This window comes from Danio aesculapii, chromosome 5 (genome assembly GCF_903798145.1).
Source record: "Danio aesculapii chromosome 5, fDanAes4.1, whole genome shotgun sequence".
Taxonomy (NCBI): domain Eukaryota; kingdom Metazoa; phylum Chordata; class Actinopteri; order Cypriniformes; family Danionidae; genus Danio; species Danio aesculapii.
In genome coordinates this window covers 38,122,660-38,149,706 of record NC_079439.1, presented here as the reverse complement: position 1 = coordinate 38,149,706, position 27,047 = coordinate 38,122,660, and the positions used below count along the sequence as shown (strand labels likewise).

General features: G+C 36.2%; 1 protein-coding gene across 1 annotated transcript; it reads right to left on the bottom strand.

Moving 5' to 3' along the window:
- Nucleotides 1-829: 829 nt before the first annotated feature.
- exoc3l2a (exocyst complex component 3-like 2a) lies at nt 830-25,203 on the bottom strand. The gene is made up of 13 exons (XM_056458119.1): nt 25,081-25,203; nt 21,442-21,970; nt 19,776-19,996; nt 18,635-19,409; nt 16,644-16,758; nt 16,435-16,545; nt 16,231-16,331; nt 14,850-14,960; nt 13,125-13,260; nt 12,915-13,037; nt 12,682-12,837; nt 12,281-12,402; nt 830-3,332 (listed from the first exon to the last, which is right to left on the bottom strand). The coding sequence occupies exons 2-13, from the start codon at nt 21,954-21,956 to the stop codon at nt 3,020-3,022; spliced, it is 2,799 nt and encodes a 932-aa protein (XP_056314094.1). The 5' UTR covers nt 21,957-21,970; nt 25,081-25,203; the 3' UTR covers nt 830-3,019.
- Between the last annotated feature and the right edge of the window lie 1,844 nt (nt 25,204-27,047).

Below are 27,047 nucleotides of genomic sequence, written 5' to 3'. Positions count from 1 at the left end.
TAATGTTTAGTAGTTTTACTGTTTTATTGGTTTTGGATTGAATAAAGCCAACATTGAGCACAAGAAACACACATTTAATGCATTTAAAAAGTTTGCCAAACCCTTAAATTTTTATCACTCTTGAAAATAAAGGTTCTTTATTGGTATTGATGATTCCATAAAGATCCTTTTATTTACCATTAACATAAACATTCCATTTGACTAAAAGTTATTTATGGAACCATTTTTATTAGTGTAAAGATCATATGAATGTCTATGTACAGAGCCCTTTTGTCACAATCATCAGCAATCTGCATAGGCTAGATCGTTGAACTACACATCTGCCACCACATGAACTACAAGTAACATGATGCTGTGCACCAATCGACACCCACTACAGCTGACAGTAATCTGGACACTCTTTCACACACACAGCTGAAACTCATAATCAATGATTACCTGAACTATAAAAACAGCTCTCATTTTCTCACACGCTGCTAAGTCTTGTCTTCCTGTAGCATTACAAAGCGTTCTATTGTCCAGCCTTGCTTCGTTTATGTTGTTTTGCCATTTGTATCGACCTCTTTGCCTGTGACTTGACTATGCTTCTGGATTTCCTGGAAAAAGGTTCTTTATGGTGTAAAAGGATTCGGTAGACTTCTTAAACATGACTTTGGACCACAAAAGTCATATATGTATTTTTTTTTACTGAGATTTATACATCAATGAATGAATAATGTCCTTCTATTTTGACCCATAGAAGGTTTTTGTCATGGTAATATAAAAGTTTAAATAAAAAATATATATTTTTGGCTTTTGTAAAAATATATTGATGCAGATTAAGAATAAGGTCCAGCGTCGTAAATGTTCTTTACTTTATGAAATAAACATTGTTGTTTTTTTAAGAATGGATATTGGAGTTCATTGGGAAACCAAATACGGTTCTTTTACAGCATCCCTGCACACCTGCACTTAAAACCTTTTTTCGACTGACCAGCAGTGTAAAAAAAGAGAAAGAAGTTTAATTACAACATAATCAAATTCCCAGTCAATGGGGCTTTATTTCATATTTATCTGAAACAATATCACACATTTAAATGCTTTTTAAAAATCTCAGTAGCTTAGAGTTGCATGGTAATTATTAGATGAGATGGAATGAACATTGGTACAAAAAAATCAGAGGAATTAACATTCACATTCTTTAATTCACAAGCCAACCACATTCAAACCATTTTCATGTTTGCACATCTCCAAAATAAAACACATTCTGAAACCTGCTGTTTATGCACTGTTGAACTGTACCTGATGTGTCTGATACATCTCGCACATGCGTCTGTCAAGCCAAAGCGCTGTTCTGCACACAGCATGTGCTAATAAAAGTTTCAGCATGTCCCCACTGTACAGTGATGAGTTTCCTGTCGTTCCTCTCAATCATGCGGCTGTTCACACGACAGAGGTCCAGCTAGTCAGTTTACAGCAGTCCACTAACAGCCTGTTTAAAGCGAGAGAGAATTATAAAACGTTTCCTGCGCTTTCAAGTGTCCACCGACTTATTCCGCTCCAGCTGTGCTCTGAAGGACAAGTATTGTTGTGATTTTACTTTTGCTGCCATGGACTCATCTTATCCTGCCTTTCCACTGGGTTCTGACTAGGGCTGAACGATTAATTGCGTTTGCGATAATAATAAAAATATATATATTACACTGTGACGCGAGTGTAAAGCAGTCTGCAGAGGAAACATCAGATTACAGATTTCTGTTTTGTGACATCGTCAGGATGCTCTAAGTGTATATAATAATATCAAAATAAATATGCAGTGTAATTGCAGTTTTATCTATTTTATTTGTAATTATTGACTAAATGAATTACTGCTGATGTAAAGTAATGAAGTGACGGCATTTGTTAATCGTATTTAAATGGATAGTTCACCCAAAAATGAAAATTTCACACTATTTACTCACCCTCAAGTGGTTTCAAACCTACAGTTGAAGTCAGAATTATTAGCCCCTTTTTAATTTTTTTTTCTTTTTAAAATATTTCCCAAATGATGTGCAAGGATATTTTCACAGTATTTCTGATCGTTTTTTTTTAGACTGATAATAATGTGTTGAAAAATTGGGGGAAAAAATAAACTAGGGGGTTATTAATTCAGGGAGGGCTAATAATTCTGACTTCAATTGTATATGAGTTTCTTTTTTTCCTGTTGAACACAAAAGAAGATAGTTTGAAGAATGCTGAAAACGTGTAACCATTGACTTCCATAGTATCTGTTTTTCCTACACTCAAAAAACCTTTGCTGCTTGTTCAAACTACCTACTTAAAATGAGCCAAGACAACACAATTCTTAAGGTGTTTTTGGGGACAACTTAATTGTTCTATGTTCAATCAACTTAAATTTGTAAAAACTAACAAGTTAACTAATTTCTTCATGTTGTCCCAACTCAAACTGATTGTGTGAAACCCAGCATTTTTACAGTAGTACTGTAGAATTGAATGGTTACAGCTTTTCAGCTTTCTTCAAAATGTTTTCTTTTGTGTTACAGAAGATAGAAAGTAAAAGAAGATTTGAAAAGGGTGAGTAAAGAAGGACAGGATTTTCATTTTTGGGTGAACGATCCCTTTAACATCAGAATAACACAGTTTTGTCACTGTAATGTAAACTATAACTGAGTAATTTATTATGGTTTTCACTTTGTGTGACTGAGTATGACATTTATATTTTAGGAAAAGAACTATTGATCACACATTACACTAACATTGTGTTGATCAGATACTATACACTGATTTATTTCTCTTTGTTGAATAATACACAAGTGATAACAAGTTTTTAAAAATGCACATATTAATTTACAATCAGAATATTGGTAAATAAACTGCAATTAGATAAAGTTTTTTGTAAAATCGTTCAGCCCTAGTTCTGTCCACGCTCAATCTATTCTAAAACTAGTCTAAAGACATTTTGCTTAACGTTATACTGATTTGCTTTGATTATGATGCTGTGTATTTATGGGTTGCTAATGTGTTGTAATTACTTTGTATTTTAATGCTCAGCGAAGCGTTTCGATTGTGGTCTGCCCTCTTTGTGCTTCTCATTCCAGCTCCTCCTGCTGTGGTTACGGTGCGGTCGGGCGCTGGCGACCCATGAAGACACAGTCAATCCGAAGCGGATCAGAACCAGCCCCAGACAGGACATGTCTTTGGCCACTGCGATCTCAGAAAACAGGGCACGTTCACGGGGCAGATTGATGGAGCTGTCACTGTTCTCTAAGTCCCGGACGACAGCTAGAATCTCCTGACGGTCCGTCTGATGCACCATCCCTCGCACATTCAACACCGCAGAGATGTGTCTCCTCCTGTGAGCAAAGAGAGAGGATGTAATCACTCATGTTTCACATTCAAAATTTAATATTTCATTATCTCTACTACATTTGCACTGAACTAGAGAGATACATTGTCCAAGGTTGAAAAATGATTTGAACATAGTTAAAATAAAGAAGTGTCAATATAAATAAGTTCAAAATGAATAAAAGAGAAGCAGCAATAAATATAATTTGTATCAAATTAAATGTATCATAAAACAAACTGATATTAAAGTTGATATTTTACATATAAGGGTGTTAAATTATTATAAATATTAACTTTCAATGAGTGTTAGTTGTTGACAAAGGTAATCTTCATGTAATAAACTTTAGGTTTGTAAGGTAACCAATTATCAATTTAAAATGTAGTAAAACAAACATACAGTAGCTACAGTGCTCAGCATAAATGTGTACACCCCTAACAGATCTCTCTTTTAAATTTATATTTTCTATGGGATGTTTTACAGTAATATATTTGTGCATAACCTCTAGATTAGTCAGTAAAAAAACAAAAAAAACAAAACTGGAACTAATCTAACAAAAATATGAATATCAAAGTCTAAAAATTAGTACACACAAAATAATACATCATCAATACCAATTTGGGTATACTAAATTTAAATAATTATATATTAAATGAAATTTTAATGAACAACCAAGAGAAAACATAAATATATATATATATATTAGACTGTATTGTATGTGTATATTTACTTATATAAATTTTTGTGCAATAACTCATTTGAATTTAAATGTATCTTTCTATTCCTAAATGACATTTGGCCGGCGGAGAAATTAAAATGGTCATGCCCAACCGAGTCTGGTTTCTCTCAAGGTTTAATTTCCAATTAGTGAAGTTTTTTCCCTCTCCGCTGTCGCCACTGGCTTGCATGGTTTGGGATCTGTAGAGCTGCGCATCGTTGGATTTGCTCTTCAGTGTTTGGACTCTCAGTAGTGATTATTAAACCACACTGAACTGAGCTAAACTGAACTGAACTTAAACACTAAAAACTGAACTACACTGTTCCAATTTACTATGATCTTTTATGTGAAGCTGCTTTGACACAATCTACATTGTAAAAGTGCCATACAAATAAAGATGAATTGAATTGAATTTAAAGTTGTTAGCTAACCAACCCTTACTTAATGGGCATAACTGTTTAATAAATCTGTTTTGTTCAAATGCACCAAAAGTTATTGGCTATTTTCACTGAGAAATGAATAAAAATATTCATTTTCAAAAGGTAATGTGCTCACTTATGCTGAACACTCTACATGGAAAAAGGTGACACGGCTGTTCACAATAACAATAGAAAAGTAGCATATTTAAGTTTGTCATTTCTTCTCCCTAGCTGTACTGAACTGAACCAAACTGTCACTTAAAAACTGAGATGTGTACTGAACCAAAACCTTTGTGCACCGTTACACAGGGTGCGAATTACAGGAGGGTTTGGCGGGATTGACCCCCCCTAATAATTCTTGATCCCACTTGAAGGATGTCAAAACAACATGTATGAGGGGTCAGCCTTCTAAATAGTGAGGAATAGTTTGCTCTGATTTCTATCCTATATAATAATATTAATAATTAAAATAATAGATAATATAAATATGCATTTGTCCACCCCATAACAGTGCATATCACTGTGAATGTATAATCATGCCAATCAGTGTATGCAAGAAAAAATTCATTCAACAGTCTGAACCCGGCAGATCTAAAGCACCGATAGACATCGTAAGTGAACACAAGACACTCTTCTTGTAAAATAGGAGATAAAGTCAAATCAGCAGAATAGTTTGTATAGTTTGACCTATACTAACCTCTGAAACATCTAATCAGAGGCTACTGTAGATCAGAATACATTAAATATCTCACAAGACACTGAAAACCTAAATACGCTTCATTAATAAATTAGATCTAATTTTAAATAATACATACATTTGATTCACTGAAGCATGTATTACGCAAAATAACATTACTGACATTACCCCTGATCATCAATGTATGATTCGCACCCTGCCGTTACACCCCTAATAAATATATTAAGCAAAAATAAACCAATCAATAAATCAAATTACTATCCATTTATAATAGATTGTAAAATTATTTAATTATTAAATAATTAATAAAGAACTCGAATATTGGCTGATAATATGGAACCAAATATTTCAGATCCAGTCCGATCTCAAAAGGAAAGTAACTATTTTACATATTGTTAGAAAAAACGGCTAATTTGCCCATATTCATACAATTTCAGTTATTCATTCATTCATTCATTTATTCATTTTCTTTTCAGCTTAGTCCCTTTATTAATCAGGGATCGCCACAGCAGAATGAACCGCCAACTTATCCAGCATATGTTTTACGCAGCGGATGCCCTTCTAGCTGCAACCCATCACTGGGAAACACGCATATACTCTTGCATTTACACACATACCCTATGGACAATTTAGCTTATTCAATTCACCTATAACGCATGTCTTTGGACTGTGGGGGAAACCGGAGCACCCGGAGGAACCTACGCAAACACGGGGAGAACATGCAAACTCCAACCCAGCAACCTTCTTACTGTGAGGCGATTATGCTACCCACTGCGCCACTGTTACACCCCAATTTCACCACCGTGACACCTCTAAACTCAGCCATCATGATGAGGAAATTTGACTAAAATGTATAATGAGATTATAAAAATTTCTACAAATTAGACACTAAATCTAAAGGCCCTATCATACACCCCGCCCAATAAGGTGCAAGATGTGTTTGCCGTGATTTGTTGCTATTTTCAGGCCAGCGCAACTCTAATTTTCATAGTAAATCCATTTGCGCCACTTTGTGGACTCATGGGCCTGCAGGTCTATAAAGGAGGTGTGTTAAGGCACGTTGTTGGTGAGTTACTATTTTGAAGAATTGAAATAGACCACACTATTGACCAACTAAAACCTGGTCTAAAGTCCAGCGTATATCGCGTTTGTTATGCGCCTGTGCGGGTCCAAATGCTTACACATTGCCAAAGGATGTACAGCATATTTTCATGCATATTTATATTTGTTTTCATAATAACAACTTTAAATTTGTCCACCTGTTGGGTATTGGACCTATGCATCAGCATATGGGGCATAAGAATAAGACGTGTGTTTGGATATATCTCAGTTTTTTGACCACACTTCATTATTATTCACTTATTCATTTGCTGGAAATTAGAACTGAATTTAGAAATAGTTTTGAAACAAATCTTTGTGCTTAACAAACAAAATTAAATATGTAGGCTAATGGATGTCTTTAGTGGAGTGCGTACAACACTGTTTCCTTATCCATGAAAGTAAAGGAGTAAAGAGTAAAAGTAAAGAGCAAGTAAAGAGGCCGAATGCTCAGATGGTCTGTGTAACTGTTTCTCTGCTAGTGAAGCGTTCAGTTTTTCCACTTACAAAGTTCACCATGTAAATAGCAAATGCACCATGGTGAGACTCTGATTGGTTTAACGCACGTTATGTTCAAAACACACCCATAACTCATTAAGAGAATAAGCACAGCCTCGGACACGCCCTTAATGCTTTTGCGTCATGCTCATTAGACTTTGTGCCTAGATCATTAAAATAGAGCCCAAAAAGTTGCTGTAAGATTGTGTTGATCAGAACATATATTCAAGAGCATCTTTCCTGTCAGCTGTTTTCTTTCTTAGATTGATGTTAAGTGAACAAATCAACATTAAAAAAGAGAAAAACGGGAGGAAAGTCACTACATTAATTCAAGTCTGGTGGGCGCTGTAAGCCAAATGGGTTTCTCTGTAATGATCCCTTGACGGTGCTTATAGGACTCAAAGAGCAAATTCAGCACTGTACACTAAGAAGATGGCATGTCCTGCCTATAGATAACAATGTGATAGTGTGTGTCGGTGACAGACTTTAACACAGACAGACAGTCAAAAACAGGAAACTGCGCCGCTAAACACAGAGAGGAGTTAAGTAGCCTCCACTCTTTTGTCGTTTGATCTTTAGCTGGTGTGTGTGTGTATGTTTGATTGGAGTGTGGCACCAGTCAGTCTCCTGTGACCTGGCAGGAACAGGAAGTACTCCACAGCCACTTCCTGTCTGTTGAGGAGGGTCGTGCGTCAGCAAGCAGGAGCGCTGCCAGCCAGTCACTGAGCGCAAGCACACACACACACACACACACACATTCAAACAAAAACACTGGACTAAAGCGGGGTCACATCTCACCCATTCCCCTGTTTACTGTGTGCTGTTCCCTGCCGTCCACATGAAGGAAAGCTGGCACTGGGACGCAGCACCACGGTAACTATTTTCAGTCAGGCATTCTTAGAATGACCTCAGGAAACAGAGAGGTGTTGGGAAAAATAGTCCTCAAGGAAATGAGAGGGGAACATGTCAGATTTTTCATGAATGAAAGCACTTTAAGATGACAGAGTTCAGGTTCTACCCTTCCGCAGGTCTAAAAGCGTTCGGCTGAATTCTATTAATTGTATAGTTACGTAAACATACAGCATTACATATTAAAGTGCAGAGAAGCTAATACAAAAACTGTTCCTTCCGATTATATGAAATGTAAAGTCTGAATCCTGTTCTACAGTAATAAACTTTAGGGGTGTAGGGTTACCTAAATGTTTTAAAATGTAGTCAAACAAACATACATACAGTCCACTTACAATTTCTATAGGATACTTTACAATAATATATTTGTGCATATACATTAGATTAGTCAGTACCAAAGCCAAAACTGGAACTAATCTAACAAAAAAATCTGATGCAAACAATTTGTACACACTAGGGCTGCACAATATATTGTTTCAGCATCGATATCTCAATGTGTGCAATAGCAATAGTCACATCGCAGGATATGCAATAATGAGTTGGGATTATACTTGTCCAAAAACCACAGGTAAAACACAGAAGATTTGAGGAGACACTGCAGAATTTAACCAGAATAGAGTGAAAGTTTATCATCTGCATGTATTTTAAGGCCTGTGACTGTGTGAGCATTTTAAAAGAGTTTAAAACATTTTAATAGTGCATAAAGAAGTCTAATAAAGATGAATTTTATTGAATTGTTTATATGGTGAAGACTATGCAGTGTTATTTTATATTTGATTATTCAGTTCCTGTACCTGAATACTGTTACTTTCTCCATGAAACCAAAAAGCATGGTTTGTTTCACTTTAATATTTGCTCCATTGTGTTTATGACTGTAGTTTGTTTATTATACGTATATTTATATTTCACTTTCCTACTAAATCATCCCAATCAGTCTAAAGCAGGGGTGTCCAAACTTTTTCATATGAAGAGCCAAAATCCAAATATCATTAAGAGCTGTGGGCTGAAGGTAAATATACCAAACTACTGTATATTACATTAAAGTTGCCATGGGTAATTTAATCATTTATTTCATAATATTTCTAAATAAATAGAAAACATTACTTTAAATTGTATTATCTAATGCAATTTAACTTTTAATCTATAACTTAATGCAATAAAAAAATAAACCCTCACATTTATAACAGTGGTGTTCAATACTGAATACACTAGTCAAGCAGAATCTGAATTTGCTTATCAAATTCTCTGTATTGTCAGGCGATAGTATGTATATTTAAACAAAAACTGATTCATTTACAGCATTTAATTTAAACAATTTTTTTCAGTTAGCTTTTCACAATAAAACAAACAAACAAAGGTTACATTAAATTTGAATTGACAATCTTAAAACCATTCTCGTCATTCTCCCTTTTTTCTCAGATGGGATAACGGGCCAAATCAAAGGTGATCATGGGCCAACTTTGGTCCGCGGACCCTAGTTTGGGCATCTCTGATCCGAAGTAATGACTTTCCAAATAGAGCTATTTAAGTCAACCTGGGAAATTGTCACAATGTGAGTTTTTTCCAATATTGTTCAGCCCTAATACACGAAATTAATATGTTGGGGAAAATATAAAATCTAATTTTAATAAACAGGAGAAATCAAGAGAAAGAAAGAAATATAAATTGAGTTGAACTTTTCTCTGCAATAACTTGTTTGAAATTAAATGTATCTTTCTATTCCTAAAGATGTTAGTTGACCAAACTCTTGCTTTAATGGATATAACTGTTTAATAAATCTGTTTTGTTAAAATGCATCATAAATCCATTTACATACAGTTTCTGTTTTATAACTGTTTTTAAACAACACTTGCTCCCAGTCCTCAAGCTTTATTCACATAGAAAACATGATTGCAGTCATGAATCTTCGCATGTTAGGGTTGTTAAAAAAGCATTAAAACAAAACAATTACTTTCACACACCTGTGAGTAATTAATTGGAATTGGTATAGCACAAAAACTGAAGATATGTCCAAACTCACTATAAAAATTAATAAACGTCATACATGCTCTTAAGACAAAATGGTTAAAGAATATTTTTTAGATCCCCAAAAAACCCTTTATAGAAAAGTTTTCAAAGAAATTTTAATCAAAGTGCTAAAATCATTTTTTTTTAATCTAAACAAAAAACTTGCCAACACGGTGGCTCAGTGGTTAGCACTGTCGCCTCACAGCAAGAAGGTTGCTAATTCGAGTCCCAGCTGGACCAGTGGGCATTTCTATGTGGAGTTTGCATGTTCTCACTGTGTTTGCGTGGGTTTCCTCTGGGTGCTCTGGTTTCCCACACAGTCCAAAGACATAGGTGAACTGAATAAACTAAATTGGCCATAGTCTATGAGTATGTGTGAATGAGTGTGTATGGGTTTGTTTCCCAATGCTGGTTGTTTCCCAATGCTAGGTTGCGTCTGGAAGGGCATCCGCTGTGTAAAACACATGCTGGAATAGTTGGTAATTCATTCCGCTTTGGCGACCCCTGATAAATAAGGGGCTAAGCCGAAGGAAAATGAATAAACAAAAACCATTTACCACTGTAAAAACCTTTCGTAGATAAAAAAGGTCGCATGGATGTAATTTATTTTTAACAGTGTAATATTACTATCTAAAAAAATAAACAACAAATATTGTTTTTAATTACACATTTTGGTCTCATGACCTGGTTCAGTAGGTACACTTGGTTGATTCGGTCTGCACCTAAAACAAGCTGATACAACCCTGTTACGCTTTGGGTTTATGTTCAAGTCTAAATCCAATTATATAAATTAAACCAAATGACTTTTTCCTGCAAGGAGACACATTTGCAACAGCTGTACTGAATATATATACAGTTGAAGTCAGAATTATTAGCCCTGCTGAATTTATAGCCCCCTTGTTTATTTTTTTCCCCAATTTCTGTTTGAGGGAGGGAAGATTTTTTCAACAATTTTTTCTAAACATAATAGTTTTAATAACTAATTTCTAATAACTGATTTATTTTATCTTTGCCATGATGGCAGTTCATAATATTTGACTAGATATTTTTCAAGACGCTTCTATACAGCTGTTGTAAATTTCTCTAATCCGGGTCATGGCACCAAAATTGTTGTGAATTTCTCTAGTCTGACTCACGGCACCAAAACTGTTGTGAAATTCTAAGACGAGCCCAAAAAAACCAGGGAGAACTTTCGGGTATCTTTAAAGCAGAATCCTTTAATAAGAAGAACTCAGCGTCGCTGTGGTGTCATCAAAAGAAACTCTCAACTGGTACAGCAGACACTCAGTTTAAACACATTTTTACCGACATTGAAACAAAGCATGCAAATGAAGTGTTGTTGTCGGCAGGGTAAATTGCATTTCCAGGCCCGATCTCATCAGCATATAAGTACCCATTCATGATACATTTTAGCATGAAAACAGAGTGTGCAAATGGCTGTGCTGTGAAACTGACAATTTGCATTACTTTGTAGACAGTGAGGGCTCAGGAAATCAAGACATTATAAGGTCTGTCACCCCCAAATAATATAACTTTTCAGTTATATATAGATTATTGCTAATTTGGAACTAGATTATATAAAGTTATATTCCCACACAGCTTAAAGTGACATTTAAAGGCTTAACTAGGTTAATTTGCTTAACTAGGCAGGTTAGGGTAATTAGGCAAGTTATTGTATAATAATGGTTTGTTCTGTAGACTGTCAAAAAATATATAGCTTAAAGGGGCTAATAAATTTGACCTTAAAATGGTTTATAAAAATGTTAAAAACTGCTTTTATTCTAGCCGAAATAAAATAAATAAGATTTTCTCCAGCATAAAAAATATTGTCAGACAAACTGTGAACATTTCCTTGCTCTGTTAAACATAATTTGGGAAATATTTAAAAAAGAAAAAAAATTCAAAGGGAGGCTAATAATTCTGACTTCAACTGTATATATATTGAGATAACATGTCTTGTGATAACATGTCCTGTTTTTGGTTTGTTTAACAACCTTTGGACTATGTTGAATTTGTTTACACTTATTCAAATGACACTTACAGATCAGTCACACCAGAACTTATTTTTATCTAACAAAATCTACCAAGTGCTAAATTTGAATGTATTATATGTTCAATTGTATGTTTAAAAGACTTTAACATCCTGTTATGACCATTGCAGCATCCATAGATATACAGAGTGTTCAACGTCTAGTGTGATCATAGCTAAAGTGTGAGAAAGAGTGTGCTGTGCTTGTCTCTGTATGCACATTTAAGAACCGGCATCATAGAATAGAGGTGTAGATAGTGGCTTTTTCTGGAGCGGGGAGCTGGTTTGTGAAAGTTGGATCATTTTGAGTGGATTTCTCTAACTAGTGAGACAATGGAAACTCCCTATGGGAGCTAGAGATGATTGGTGATAAGTCTGTTGGAGCCCAAATAATATATCTGACATGTCTTGCTTTGTACATGCCATTTCTTGGTAACATGCTAAGCACAAAGCCAACAGTGTTGGAATGCCATGAAATGCCATGTATATCATTAAGATTCTGAAATGCACACCCTACTAGTGGTTAGACCCCTCAAGTTTCATCACATATTTATGAAAATGGTTTAGAAATAGGTGGTCTTACCGTATATCTGGAAACTCCTTCACCAAAACCCCAACCTCCATCTGAATAGAGGGAGTGTCCTCCAACACGATGATGTCAGCCAGGTGAACAATCACACTGTCCAACCAGGAGGAAGTTGATTCCTGACAAAAGGAAAAAAAAACAGAATAAGGATATATAGAATATATATATATATAGTCCAAGGCACTTGAGAATTAGATGAAAAAAGTGCCTTTCCATACCTCCCTAAGAAGTCCCTTACCCAAAGAGCACCAATAGATGAATTACCTTGAAGCTCCTTTTGTTTGTTTTTTGATTCAAATATTAATGCACAATAATATAATAGAAACTGGTATTTGAGTAAAACCTTTAGGGTAATGTAAGACAAAATGATATGAAGTATGAAAGCTAGCAGCACTGACCAGATCTTTAAAAAGTGCCTTCATCTGTTTGGCTTCGTCCTGCAGCCGGAATGCCAGTCTCTTTCTCATTTTGAGTGATGTACAGATGACCCGCCCCCTCATGATGGCACGAACATATTCAACCAGGACCCGCCTGTGCACCTCATTCACCAATGCCTGTCGGTCAATCAAATGATCAATCAACCAACCAACCCAAGAGAATAATTGTGTGTGTTTGCATGTGTAAATAATACCTGATATGGAGGGCAGTCCATCCTGCGGAACTTCTTAAAGTGCTGTTTAATGGTCATCTCAATGCTCTCATAGGCCTCATTGTTATCCAGCCACTTCCTCTTCACCAGCTTATCGAAGAATGGCTGAAATCATGCCAGAAAATCATTAACGAATGCATTAGGGATATATTATATCTGTGCCAGATGCGAACGTGTGCATGTGCGTCTCACCCTGATGTTTTCAAACAGTATGTCTGAAAGAACTCGCACCGACTGGCTAACAATGCGCTCTAGAGAGGACTGAGCTCGCTGGGACACGTCCTCACTGCCAACGGTGTCACACAGACGACAGCGCTCCACAAAATTCCTGCACAGGATTCCAGATAAGATATCATTTCAATGCTATTTAATTGTGTTCATTCTGTTAAACTGCTTTTATTGTTCATATACTGATTTCACCAGCTTTTTAATGACGCGTCTGTCCTGAATAAAATACAAACTAATATTTTAACTTCATTTTGTTATAAAATACACATTATTATAAATTGACTCAATCTCTAAAAAGGATGAACATCTAACATGTCAGATGTTTTACCTGTAGTTTAATTATTTATTGCACTGTATTGTGTTTTATGGCTGAAGGAAATGTCTCTAAACATAACAGAATGCTGTCCTGGTAGAAATGACCAGCTTGTTGTCTACAGTGTATTTCTCAGAAGAATAAAACTGATGTGTGAAATGATTTAGGATAGACATTCTGCTAACTAAATGTAACATTGGATCTATCATCCATGTCAATTAACTCTCATAAGCTTAAGTTAGTCTGTTAGCTTAAGTTTAAAGTTACTAGAGTTTAAATGTACAAAGGCAGTAGAAGGTCTGTTGAGGGACCATCAAAATTGTTACCATCAAAAGTGTTATCAGATATTAAGCAGACAGTCTACAAATACTCTAATGACTGCCAGTTGACATGCAGATGTAAAATTACAATATAGTCAACAGAATGTCTAAAGGGGCGATCGACATAAAGTGTTACCTATTTTTTCCTGTAAAGGTCCCCTGAAGTGCTTTGAAATGTGCAGGTTTTTATTCGACGTTTTGATGTAATCTTAGATTAGATTAGATTAGATTAGATTAGATTAGATTAGTTCAGATTGGATTCAACTTTATTGTCATTACACATGTACAAGTAAAAGGCAACAAAATGCAGTTTTGGTCTAACCAGCAGTGCAATTGAAAAACTTAACTGAAAAACAAAAAAAGGGCAGGACATAAAGTAGCTCCTCCCCTTTTAAAAACAGCCAATAGTGTTTTGTCACAGCTCTGCCAGTGAGAGTGGTTGAGATCAAGCACATCAAATAAGAAGCTTCTTAAAGGGGGCGGGGCATGTCAGATACTAGAAAGCACTTGATTGGTCAAGATTTGATGAGAAACTGTAGTATGTCGTGACGTGAATAAATCCATTGATCCATTTAGGTGGAAGTGACAAACTACAAGCTTTACATGTTTATATCAGTTTTATATCTTCAAAACGCAAAATTTGTCTCTGTTTTGTACAACACTTCACTGGCTTCCGGTAAAGTATTGATTTTAAAATACTACTTTAAGCAGGATTTCTTTTGAATATTTTTTATCATGTTATTTTATACTCATGATGTGTTTGTACCTGCAACTCCTTACATGCATTTAAAATCTTGTTTGGCAACGTTTTATTAAATGTTTTAATTTGTTCTGTTATGGCTGTTGATGCTTGTTGTAAGGCGATCTTGGGTGTCCAGAAAGGCGCCATTTACAAATAAACGAATTACTATTATTATTACTAGCTTATAAATATCATTTAAGACTTACATACTGATACTAACATCTAAAAAAACGTTATTTACTGGACCTTTCAGTTTCCTCAAGGTTGAGAGAAGTTGAATAGATAGATAGGGTGAATAAGAAAATAAAACAAACCTGAATGGTGGAACACAGTTGACAAGAGCGATGGTCCTGGACACGTAACCATCTCCATGATCCCCAAACTCTGATTGTGTGTCGTGGAACATCTCGATTTTTCTCTGGAAGCTAAACAACATACAAACAGTTAATGTTTTTACATTTAAAGGGAGATGAAATAGATACTTGCTACATAAAAAGGAGGGAGCTGTGTATACAAAGTGCCAAACATTAATTTCCTCCCAATTAGAATTATTAGAATTTATTTAGTTTTTCTGTATTAAACAAATTAGTCCCTCCAGTGTTGAAGACATGATTACAGCTTGCTTTTGAATAGAGACTTTGAATAGAGACTTTGATATAGAATAATGCATCCTAACATAAACTGATTTTAGGAGCTTGTGAAGTAAATGTCTAAATATGTTAGATCAGTATTTCTCAACCATGTTCCTGGAGGACCACAAGCTCTGCACATTTCCATTGCTGCGTCCCAATTCACATACTATCCATCCTAAATAGTATTTAAAAGTAGAATTAGTATGTCCCAAATCGTAGTATGTTGAAAAGAGTACGCCAAAGGTTCCCGTATGGTTTACTATTTCTGGTAAACACTCGAAGTATAGAAGCGTCCATACTCTAACCGCTGATATAGCCCACAATACATTGCGTGTAGGACGTCAATTCGATTAGAACTACAAACGCGGGTGAAAAGTGTAAACAAACTACAAACATGATGGACGCACGAGACCAACCGTCAAGTAGAGAGGCTTAGGTAAAGATGTTTGTATGACTGTTAATTAATATCTAACCCACTGGAACATATTTTAATTGTGTTTTCTGTGTTATATTTCATCTGCAACAACAATACTGAACTTATATGAACACGTCTTTGGAAATTAACGTCTGAATGCAAAATTATCCAAACACCTGAGGAGATTTCTCTGCATAAAAGACTCGTTAATGGGAGATAAACCTGCTGCTGCTGCTGCTTCTCCAATAAGGTAGGAAATTAAATAAGACAGAAATATGGATGACGTGTGGATGATTGACAGGGCTTGGATGATTGACAGGGCTCGTAACCAAGCAACACAACGGGGGAAGTAGTTTGTCCCAAAAGCTTGCATACTCGTCTGTTACACACTCAAAAGTGTGTACTTTTCCTTCACAAAAAAGTACATACTTTTAGGGTGTAGTATATGTATGTGAATTGGGACACAGCACATGTCTCCTTAACCAAACACACCTGATTCAGCTCATCAGCTCATTAGCAGAGACTGAACGACCTGTAATGGGTATGACAGACACGTGGTTGAGAAACACTGAGTTAGATCAAAGAAACAACATTCTTTGTGTGACTGACCATTTATTTAGTTTTGTCTATTGTCAGCATCTGTCTTACTTGTGCAGGAAATCTGCAAGTCCATTCAATGTGCAGCGAGCAACACGAGCCCCTAGAGGCTGACTGACAGCTGTCGATCTGTCCAAATCTACCTTCAGCCTCTGAAACAGATCAAGACACAACAACACTTCATGATGATGCTGCCCTTTGGGTATCCTGTTGACAGTCAGTAACTTTCGGAATACATGTGCAGGATTGTGTTACCTGTATGACAGAACGTGCGAGGCCAGACTGATACTCTTCAATGTGCAGCGTCTGAACCCACCGCTTTTCTTCATCCTCCAAAACCTGCGGGAGTTCTGTAGTTATCTTGTCCTGCACAAACAAACACACACAATGAATAGTATTGTAACTTTACAGATGAATAATTATAATAAATACAATGAATAATGTATTTGTTTTCTGAGTTTTACCCAAACGGTTTCGACACAGTCCTGTTCCAGTCGATCTATGACATCGTCAGGCAGGAGAGGATCGAGTGCTTCACACACTATAGAGCCCATAGCTCCAACTGTAGCCAAGACGTCCCTATGGGACACCCACAGTCAGAACTAATGCAGGTGTCAGTTCAGTGTGGTATTTGTGTTGAGGAAGCAATGATATTATTATAATGTGAAGCAGTCAGACTACAGTCAAGATGTTTTTGCCAAGCAAGGTAAAGTAACAAGACATTTTTACTTTCCAATTTAAAATACATTTCTAATTCTAATTTTAAAAAAGCCTCAAAATGAAAGAGAGATTCATAATAATAATAATAATAATAATAATAATAATAATAATAATAATAATAATAATAATAATAATAATAATAATAATAATAATAATAATAATATACTCTTATGAATCTGTATTTCTTATTTAGAATATTTTCTCAATCAAATCTTATAATGTGCCCAGGATACTGTGATGTGTGTGTGAGAACACAAGCTTGATTTGTGGTGCTTCACTGGGAGTGGGTGGAGCTAAAGATTTCTTTTGGTTCAAATTGATCACTGAAGCTCTCTGACTGGTTGAGTTTTCTGTGCATCATAGGTAATTTAGTTTCTTTAAAATGTTATCACTGTTTATTTCCCTGACAATAAAACACATGTAGAGGGAGTCAATAATTGTAAAGTACAATATACAATGCTCAGTATAATTGAGTACACCCCATGTTGAAAATGAATATTTGTATCGATTTCTCAGTGAATATAGGCAATGTATTTTTGTGCATTTAAACAAAACAGATTTATTAAATAGATAGATTTATTCAAATAATATTTTAGTTACCAAACATATTTAGAAATTGAAAGATAATACAATTAAATTCAAGCTAAATATTTCAAATTAAAATTACAACCTACAAAACTTTTACTCTTGAGTTTTCCTCTTTTTAAAATTTGTATTTAATAATTTTCTATAACATATACATTTGGGTGTACTAGTTTTTGGACCGCTATCATAAGTTATTTTGTTAGATTAGCTCCAGATTTGGCTTCAGCACTGACCAATCTAATGCACATGCACAAATATAACATTGTATAGCTTCCTATTAAAAATATGAATTTAAAAGAGAGATTTGTGAGGGGTGTACTTAAATATGCTGAGCACTGTATGCAACCAAACAGAAGTCTCATTTAAACATGAAGGTCCAAAGAACAACGTTTTAAATTTAAACAAGTTCACGAGTTCACATCCACACATAGCAAACAGATCAGATCATAATAAGCATATTTGGCGCGCTGTCCAGGGAGAGGGCTCTGAGGCTGGAAAGATGTCTGAGTTCGAGACATTCTCTCCATCAAAAGAGACGGAGAAGAATACAAGCTCAGCGTCTAGCCCGATCCCAAAAAGCTCCCCCCCAGTGCTTCGTATGAATCTGATTAAAGATGCGGAGTTGGGGTGGAGGAGGGATGCAAAGTCGACGAGATGACTGAGATAGGATGAACTTGGTTATCTATGGGAGTTCTCTTTGATTCTGGTTGGATGATTAGTGTGATAGAGAATTTGTTGCGTTTACTACATGTGTGCGCTTCTCCCAAAATTAGTTTTAAAAACTTCACTAAATGAACCAATTGTTCACTATTTGATCAATGACGTTAATGTTTATAAAATTGGCAGGGTGACTTTGTTTTTCAGACAGACTTTATGAGCTAAATAGTCTTTCTCCTAAGAATGTAGTCAAGACAGTAGCATGGCTACTTTTAGTACACAAGAGCGGTCATGTGCATGTGTACAGTAATTCTCCCAGGTATTCAGTACCGGTGTTGTTCATTCTGGTAAACAATGCATATGTTATTTATAGACCAGAGCTCATTCTTCCACTGGGTCATTAAAGCAAGCCTGGTGTGGAATGTGATTGCAGGAAAGGTGTGTGTAAAAATAGAAAACACACCTCAGTGTCTGAGTCTACATGTGCAAATACCTGTTGTAAATGTTGTAGATCCAGTCCAGCAGCGAGTATGTGTCTGTGATCTGAATGGGTCCACAAGTGATGGTCTTCAGGCGTTTGGCAACCGCCCTGTGATAGCTCTGCATGTAGACCTGAAACACTCCAAACTCCTCAGGATAAACCGCCACCACATTTCTTCGTGCAGCGTCCATATCTTCCACCACCCTGCCCCTTAAACGCTCCAAATACATGCCCATCTGCCCTGCAGCAATGCCCCCTGGTTGTGGCAGACACCAGTCAGCTGCCTCTCCCACAGCCTCCACCCACCTTTGCCGCAGTTTCCTAGGACGTTTGGAGGGCCGGGGATGGTCTTCGGATTGGTCTACTGCTTGGGCATTGGATTGGGCCTCCAGTCGCATAGCCCAGACTTTGTCGGCCTGCTCCTCCTGTTGAATGACCAGCACCACCAGGCCAAGCTGAGGCCCGCTGCACGGCTGACGCAGCGACTCTCTCACAACATCCCACATTTCCCTCTGAAGAGCCTCGTAAAGCAGCTCTACGTCTTTCACTTTGCGCAGTCCAGCATCCCACATGCTTGGGCCTGAATCCTCACTGCCTGAACCAGGCAACAAGGTGAACCAGGGAGGTGAGGCGAGGGTGGGAGTGGTCATGTTGCTGGGTGTGGTCGAAGTGGGTGTGGTTTGTGTCAAAGGGGAGGGGTCAAGTTCACACTCCCTCTCCAGCTCTTGGATGTGCGTGTCGGCAAGAAGCAGGTCTCTCTGATTCACCAACTGCAGGATCTCCAACACTGAGCAGGAAAGAGAGATTAAACAGAGTTCATTTTCCTTTACAGTCATGTGTTTATTCGCTTGAGGCCTTGTTGTCTTTGGAACAGGCCGTGAATTGACGGTTCCGATTTTCTCTCCTTGTGCTGAGCTTATCAGTAAGGATCTAGTGCACAAAGAAAGTATGTCATTTCCTGACTCTGGCAATGTGTTTGCTAATTGGCCAATGACTCACTGGGACGTTTGGATTGTGCTACTGCTCATTAAGAGCAAGGTGTTACAGGTCAAACATGCAGACCTCTGACTGTGAACATAATAGTTACACTTTGTACGTGCCCTATGAAGTACAAACAAGTACAGATATGATGAAAACAAAAGCACAGCAGTACCTGATAGTGGCTCTCTGCGTTTGACTGGTGGTTCTTCTTCTACTGACTCTTGTTCATCTTCCTGTGAGCTGCGGTTTGTTAGTGAATCTCCTCTGAGTTTGCTCAGACTGACCATGCGTAGGAACGAGGGACGCCTGCGACTGTCTTCGTCATTTTCTGCGGTCAGATCACCTGCAGGAAGACTGTCTCTACGCTCACTGTCCTTACGACGGCCGGTCAACCTGAGAAGAGAAGATACAAACTCTTGTCTCAAATACCTTTAAATATTCAATAAACTATATAACAGTGATTCTCAATAGGTTAGTTGCAGTGTGGTCAGAATAAAAACAAACATAAGAAATTGCAAACAATTCCACATAAATAATTATATGCAATTTTTGCTGTCATGCCTAAAAAGGGTGGTAAAAATTACTCAACAATCGTCAAATGCTTTACTTATACAACAATCCCAATTCTACCCCTTAGCACTTCCCCTTCCCCTTACCCCTACCCCTCGATTTGTGTGTTCACGTGAAGTGGTAGGGGTGTCCCACTTCTCTTTAGCTTGAAGGCGTAGGGCTAAGGGTAAGGGCTAGATAGCCCTCGAAAGAGATTTTTCATGACCAAACTCGAAACCAAGGGGTAAAAAAAATTCCCAGAATACACCAGCCACACCAGCAGCATGGCTGCACACGGAAGTAAGGAGATGCAGATATTAGTATTTTTGTCATTATTATGAATTTTTACAACAAACAAGCATGTTTTAATACAGTCATCCCAAATAATATCTCCTGTATAGCAGTCCAACAACATTCTGTCACTTGATAATACTCGAATACCCTGTCAGAAAAGTCTAGTGGCCGGGAATGAGCTTTTTACAGTGTCTAGTATGTTGTTAATAATGTTTTCGTGTGTTTAGATGAATATGGCCAGGGTGTAAATGCACAGTACAGTTATGAGCTTATTGCAACATTATATCGTTATGACAACATGATATCGTTGCCTTTGCCGATTTCCTGAAGATAAATACCAAAGAATAATGCAACTGGAATAACTATAGTAGTCGCCATCGTCGATCTCATATGAAGCAAGAGATTGCGATGTCATATGATGACGTGTGCAGGTGTCCTATTTCTTAGGGGTAAATTTTGAAGCCCTCTGTTTTTTGAAGCCCTCACACTCTGTTTCAAGGGCCAAGGGGAAGGGGTACAAAAATGCAATTGGGATTGTGCCATAGACTCTGCATGGTCTGTGCCAATCTTAATGTGTTTTCAGAGAGAATAAGTGAAGTTGAGATGAAATGAAAATTCACTTTTCAGTTTTCCTAATGTTTGGTTTGTTTTATTTTATTTATTTTTTGCTTTTTAATATATGTTCTACTTTTGTAATGCTTTACTTGAAGGAAGTCTTCATGAGACTGTCCTGAAACCATTTTAATCTTGACCAAACACATGTAATGTATATGAAGGAGATTAATGCATGCTTATGACAGCTGGCATTAAGCATAATTCACTCAGTTAAGCGCAAATATGACATTGTTTGGATGTCTTCGCTATTACAACATAACTGTCATAAATCCGTCATAAACATAATTGTCATGAGGCTATTATAAATAATGGTGAACATCAACAACTTGTATAGTCACTTGACATCTAATGTGAAATATCCTCAACAGTCTCATTCTCACCTTAGTAAGGTCATAATCTCCTCTGAGGCTCGTCGATAGTTCTTTTTCTTCTTTCCTGAAGAGGGTGCTGCTGGAAGTGTTGCACTTCGTAGTGAAGGGGTGGTGCCCCACACATTTTTTCCAGTGATTCGAAGCCCCTTTCCTAATTTGCCAAGGGTCTTCAATGGTGATGAGCCACAGATTCGTTCCAGAGTTCCTCTCTTTTCTTTTGACCCCTCAGTGACCTTTGCCCCTCCGCGCTGCTCAGCATTAGCCTCGTTCTCCAGAGCCTCGCTGACTTGAGAAGACCTCTGGTAGTCCTGTCCGTTCTCCCAAACCTTGCCCTCTTCATTACTCCACCCAATCCCTGCCCACGCTCCCTCAAAAGGATTCAGATCAGATGGTGGCAGAATAAGTTCTCCGTTGCTATTTTTACTCATCAGGATGAGCTCCCCATTAGTTAGGTTACTCTTTTGAACATCACCATTGCTGTGGTTAGACTTGAACCTTCTGGGCAGCCTCTTGAGGATGGGCATTCTGGTGCTGTTGACTAGAAAACACAATAGATAGCAATTTATCAAATTAATACTTTATTTTGATGGTCGCTATTAGACATCATGTTGTCTGTAAGTTTTAGTGGTACAGTAATAAGGAATAATTGATGACGAGCAATCAAATTATTAGAAAAATAATGCATGTGTGCATCATTTTCTAATAATTCAATAGACCTAAGGGATACCACACCTAAAGACATTCTTCAGACGCTATATTTCAAGACATTTGTCAGGTTTTCGTCCTCAAACAGCTCCTGTGTGTAGAACTAGTTTCTGACGCATTTGATTTTTGACAATTGTAGGCTGTAAAATAAATGAAATCATTCAGATTAACAAATATAAAAATATATACGTGTAAATTAATCCTATGTAAAGGTATATACTGTACACTATTGGGCTGTTGAATGCTTGTTGCTTATGAACATTCTAAAGTGTGTATTTTCAGATAAAGTAGTTCCAGCAGGTCTTGACTGCATTACAGTTCCAAATCACTACGCCAAACCATTTAAATTATTTTATAGCCTATATGACACTCAAAAGTCAAGCTTTGGATGAGACAAGATTGTACATACAGGAGGAGTCTGGGGACAACCTGTCAGTGACTGTTAAATTACTAGAATGGGCAAAAATCTGAGAAACAATTTCTAATAATTCAATGGACTGGAGTTGATTTTTCAGTTTCAGATGCTGTATTTTAAGACATTTGACAGTTTTTTTTCTCCTCAATATCTTACACATAATTTTGTCTGAAGTTATTCACAATTATGTGTGTTATGGAACTGTAAGGCAGCCAAGAGATGCTGGAACTACTTTAGCTGTGTATTTATCCATAAATAATTAAACTTATTTAATTCCACTCCAATAATTGGATTATTTCTTCTTTTAATTAACTCTGTTTAAATGTTAATGTGTTTACTGTTGCTTATTTGTTAAATGCATTTAACTCATAACTGATGCCAAAGTGCAAGATTTTCCTATATCTCATGTCACCTAGCATGTCCGTAGTCCACTATGTGTTCTGCTTAAAGGTAATCAGAGTTGAAACCTGTTCAAACCGCCTTTGTCAGGTCTGTCTTAAATGACTTTGCCTTGTTGCATTCTCATTGTTCAGTATTCCGGAGTGCTGAGTGCATTAACAGCATATGTCTGTGTGTTCTTTGAAGACGCTAGCAGTTTTTAAGCTCCTAAAATGGAAGGTCCCATCCAGATGTGTCAGAATAGTTTTCTGTCCTCCAGTTTTCTCAAAACACACATTATCAAACCACAAGCTCTCTTGTGAGATTACTACTGACAAATTCTGCACAATATACTAGTTAAAATGATCGGAAATCACTATCGACAGGTTAACATTATACATTTAGTAATTTTTTATTTAAATAAAGTCCCCTAAAATACATATTAACCAAAAGAGGTGAAGAGAAAGAGAGAGAGCGAGGAAGGAAAGGTGCTGTTGTGTAGCACACAGTGACCTTTGTGATTGTGTTTCAGCATCCCTGCTTTTCCTTAATTCTGAGCCGAGTTCCCCATACAGTTTTACAGTTAAAGATCTGGGCTGGGAACCAAAAGGTTCTAGGTTCAAACTCTTTCATCAATCATGAGCCATCACCATTGTACTTTTGTGCTAGGCATTTGCGTCAGCTAAAGAAGTACTTGGACCTCTCACCTAAATTAAACTGACTGACCAATTTGGTTATTTACTGTCTGGATTCCAGGTGGACCTTCGGTCAGTATTTTTGTTCTGACATAATTCCAGGAAAACAGCACTTGTAAATGTTGTTGTTTAGAAAGGAAGGAGATGTGTATTTCTCTAATAGTGTGTACCTTTAGAGACAGACAAACATTAAACAAACATTAACAGACAGTTATTTGTGCTACTACTGCATCTGCTGTATTAGTCTGGACCAGATCTTGATTATTTACATAATGGAAATGAATTCATTATAATTATAATAATTACTTTACTGAGGTTGAACAAACAAGCAAACTGATTACACATTTAGTTCTGGGTGATCTTGAACAGTATCAACACCAGACTTCATGACTCTTCAGAAATTGCTTTTTTTATTATTAATATTATTATTATTATTAGTAGTAGTAGTAGTAGTAGTAGTAGTAGTAGTAGTATTATTAGTATTTTTATTATTATATTATTATTACTATTATTGTTATTATTATATTATTGTTATTATTATTATTATTAGGTTTTTTGAACATACACTATACACCAATCAATAAAGAATAACAAATCATATATTTTTTGTTCCTTTTGTTTGTTTTCCAAATTCTATAGAGTGTATTAAAGAGATGAATTAAAAGAATAGTATTGTCTATACTTAAAAACAAAAAACAACTAATAATTAATAAGTCAGATGTTCAAACCTGAAGCTTAAAATAAAGAAGAATCTGCTTTTAATTAAGTATAGGTTTAGGTAAAATGATCATATTTGTTTTATTCTATAAATGTCTGGGAAGTTTTTTCAAATTTGCAATAAAAATTTTGTCATTTGTTGTCAGTTTCGTTTTTCCCATCTTCAGAAATGAAAACTGTGTTGTAAAACAAACTTTTTTTATATTGTTGTGACTGAAAATCTTACTAAAATTAAAGTTATTACACCAAATATTGATGTTTTCTGAAGTTTAAATATGTCTTGTATTGTATAAACATTTATAAAATTGTGTCTGAAAACTTTGTTTGTTTGTTTTTTTGACCAGTTGTCATTTTGTCTTATTTTAACTTTGAAGGAAATGTCATCATAAATTTGTAAAACAAAAATAACATTTTACTTTAACACACAACTATACATTTTAAATTCAGAGGAATTACAAATCATCCATATATTTCACTTTTTATAAATATTCCAAATAGATATAAACTTTTTTTTATCTTGTTTTGTCAAATTTTGTATTTCTCAAAGATCCCTAACAGTATTTTGACTCTAATCATGACAAAATGTTAGAAAAGTACAAATGCTAACGAAATACTTAAGTACCTGTGAGTTTAGAAAATCATAAAAAAATTTAATTCATGGACCAAAATTTAACTGACTGGTATAAACAATTCAAATATATGTATTACTACAGTGTCAATTACACATCTATCTCTTACCTTGTGCTGCAGTGGCCAAAGATCTCAGGGCAAATCCATTCCCGTGTCTGAGAGAGTGACAGAGAGAGGGGCAGAGTGTGTGTGTGTGTCTCCGTCTCCAAGATTTTGGGGCCTTGTATTGGAATGTCGGAGGCAGCCGTTCAGTTTGCTAGCAGATGATGATGCATTTTCCTGAGGAAAAAGAGACACCCTCCCTAAACAAACATACACACATACCTGCATACACAGATAACACTTATACGCACACACATCCATCCAATTCAACACATGCACATCTTCACAAAACAAAGACAGGCACACATGCATGAGAGTGAATTAATGTTTACAACACACCGTGTGCACCCTAACATTGATTAAGTTACACTGAGGGGATGCAGTGTCATTGTCACATTCAAGAGTCTCATTCAATAAGAGTTCATGGACGCATAGCATTTATCACTATTAATTGGTTAATGACAGCTGCTTGTTTTCAGAGCTGGTTGAGTGGGTTACATATAAAATATAATGTTTATAATAATGCTACATGAATATATAAATGTAAAACCTTTTACAGTTCTGTTTTTGTGTTTTATCTGGATAAAAGCACCTAAAATGCAATGCAATTCCTTATATTCCACTGATTCCCTATTACATTCACTCCAAAGTAGAACACATTTACATGGTTACCCCATGAATTCCTATTGAAACACCTGTAAATTCAACCTGCTGAATTAATCTGTGTTAGTATTCGTTTACCACAGGGGTTTTCTAACGGTTTCTGGAAACAATTTTGGTACTCCAGGAAGCTTGTTTGTTGGGTTGTATTTCGAGACAATGACCTTTGACTTTGACTTCTCACCCCTCTTGCCATTTATCTCTCAGTCTTTCTGCAAATGACAGGAGAATGGACTCCGTTAAAAGGATGTATAGCTTATGTAATCAAAAAGAGATGAGTTTGCACACAGTGTGTTGCCGGAGCTATTGCCTGCTACCCACTGTTGCACAATATATATATAGTGGGATCAAAACAGTTCTTTAAAGTTGTTTTAAAACTACTAAACAACACCCTTTCTTGTCTTAGGAAAATTTCGAAAAACTTTTTGATCCACTTCAAATGCTGACTACTGTACATTTGTATTTAAATGGCAAACAAATATTACATTTCAAGACTTCCACTATACCAACACAATCTCATGGCAATTCGTAACTTTTTGATTTAGTGGCTAATTCGTACAATTTAGTACGATTTGCTCATCCCCCAATGACGGTTGGGTTTAGAGGCGGGGTTAGGTGCCACGCCTCCTTTTTAAAAATCGTACAATTTCATAGGACTGAACTCGTACGAATTCATACGAATTAGCCACTAAACAGACAAAACGTAAAATACTTACGTTTTCTCGTGAGATCCGGCTGACTATACCTGTTTTTGACTATCTCTGCCTCCTGAGATATAGGGCACACAGTTTCAATTATCATGAGGTAAATCTAATTGTCATCTTTTATCCCCGTGTTTACTAAGCTAACATTTGTGTGAAACATCTATTTTCTGTTTTACTTGTAATTTCAGTAATAAATAAATAAATTTAGTGTCTGTCCCCATATTGTGGTCAACTCTGTGACATTATAAAAAGGCATAACAATCTGTAAAGCACTAATAGAAAAAGCATGTGACTCGCTCCAAGTATTTTACTTCCTCTGGCAGGATGCTCTGAAAAGCATTGAGGCATGTCATATATTCTTCTCTCATTCATTTCTACAAAATGTTTATAAGATTTGCACGACTGATCAAAATCAAATCGACATCACAATTCAGTAAAATCTGCGATTCTCATGCAGAACGATTCTCCGTGATTTCAAGATCACGCTGAGTAAATCGTCTATGATTTTTCTTTTTTATTGTGTAGCTTCTGTGAATTGTGGCTCTGTGTACAAATTGTTCATCTAAAAAGAGGTATTGGCAATTTAAAAGAGATTACAAACCAGTTTTA

Coding starts and splice junctions, on each gene's coding strand:
- exoc3l2a (XM_056458119.1), bottom strand. CDS start 21,956: ATGCCCATCCTCAAGAGGCTGCCCAGAAGGTTCAAGTCTAACCACAGC. Junction 12,403..12,681: donor AGGCACTTTTTAAAGATCTG/GTCAGTGCTGCT, acceptor TCCTTTTGTCAG/GAATCAACTTCCTCCTGGTT. Junction 3,333..12,280: donor AAGGAGTTTCCAGATATACG/GTAAGACCACCT, acceptor CTTTGCTCACAG/GAGGAGACACATCTCTGCGG.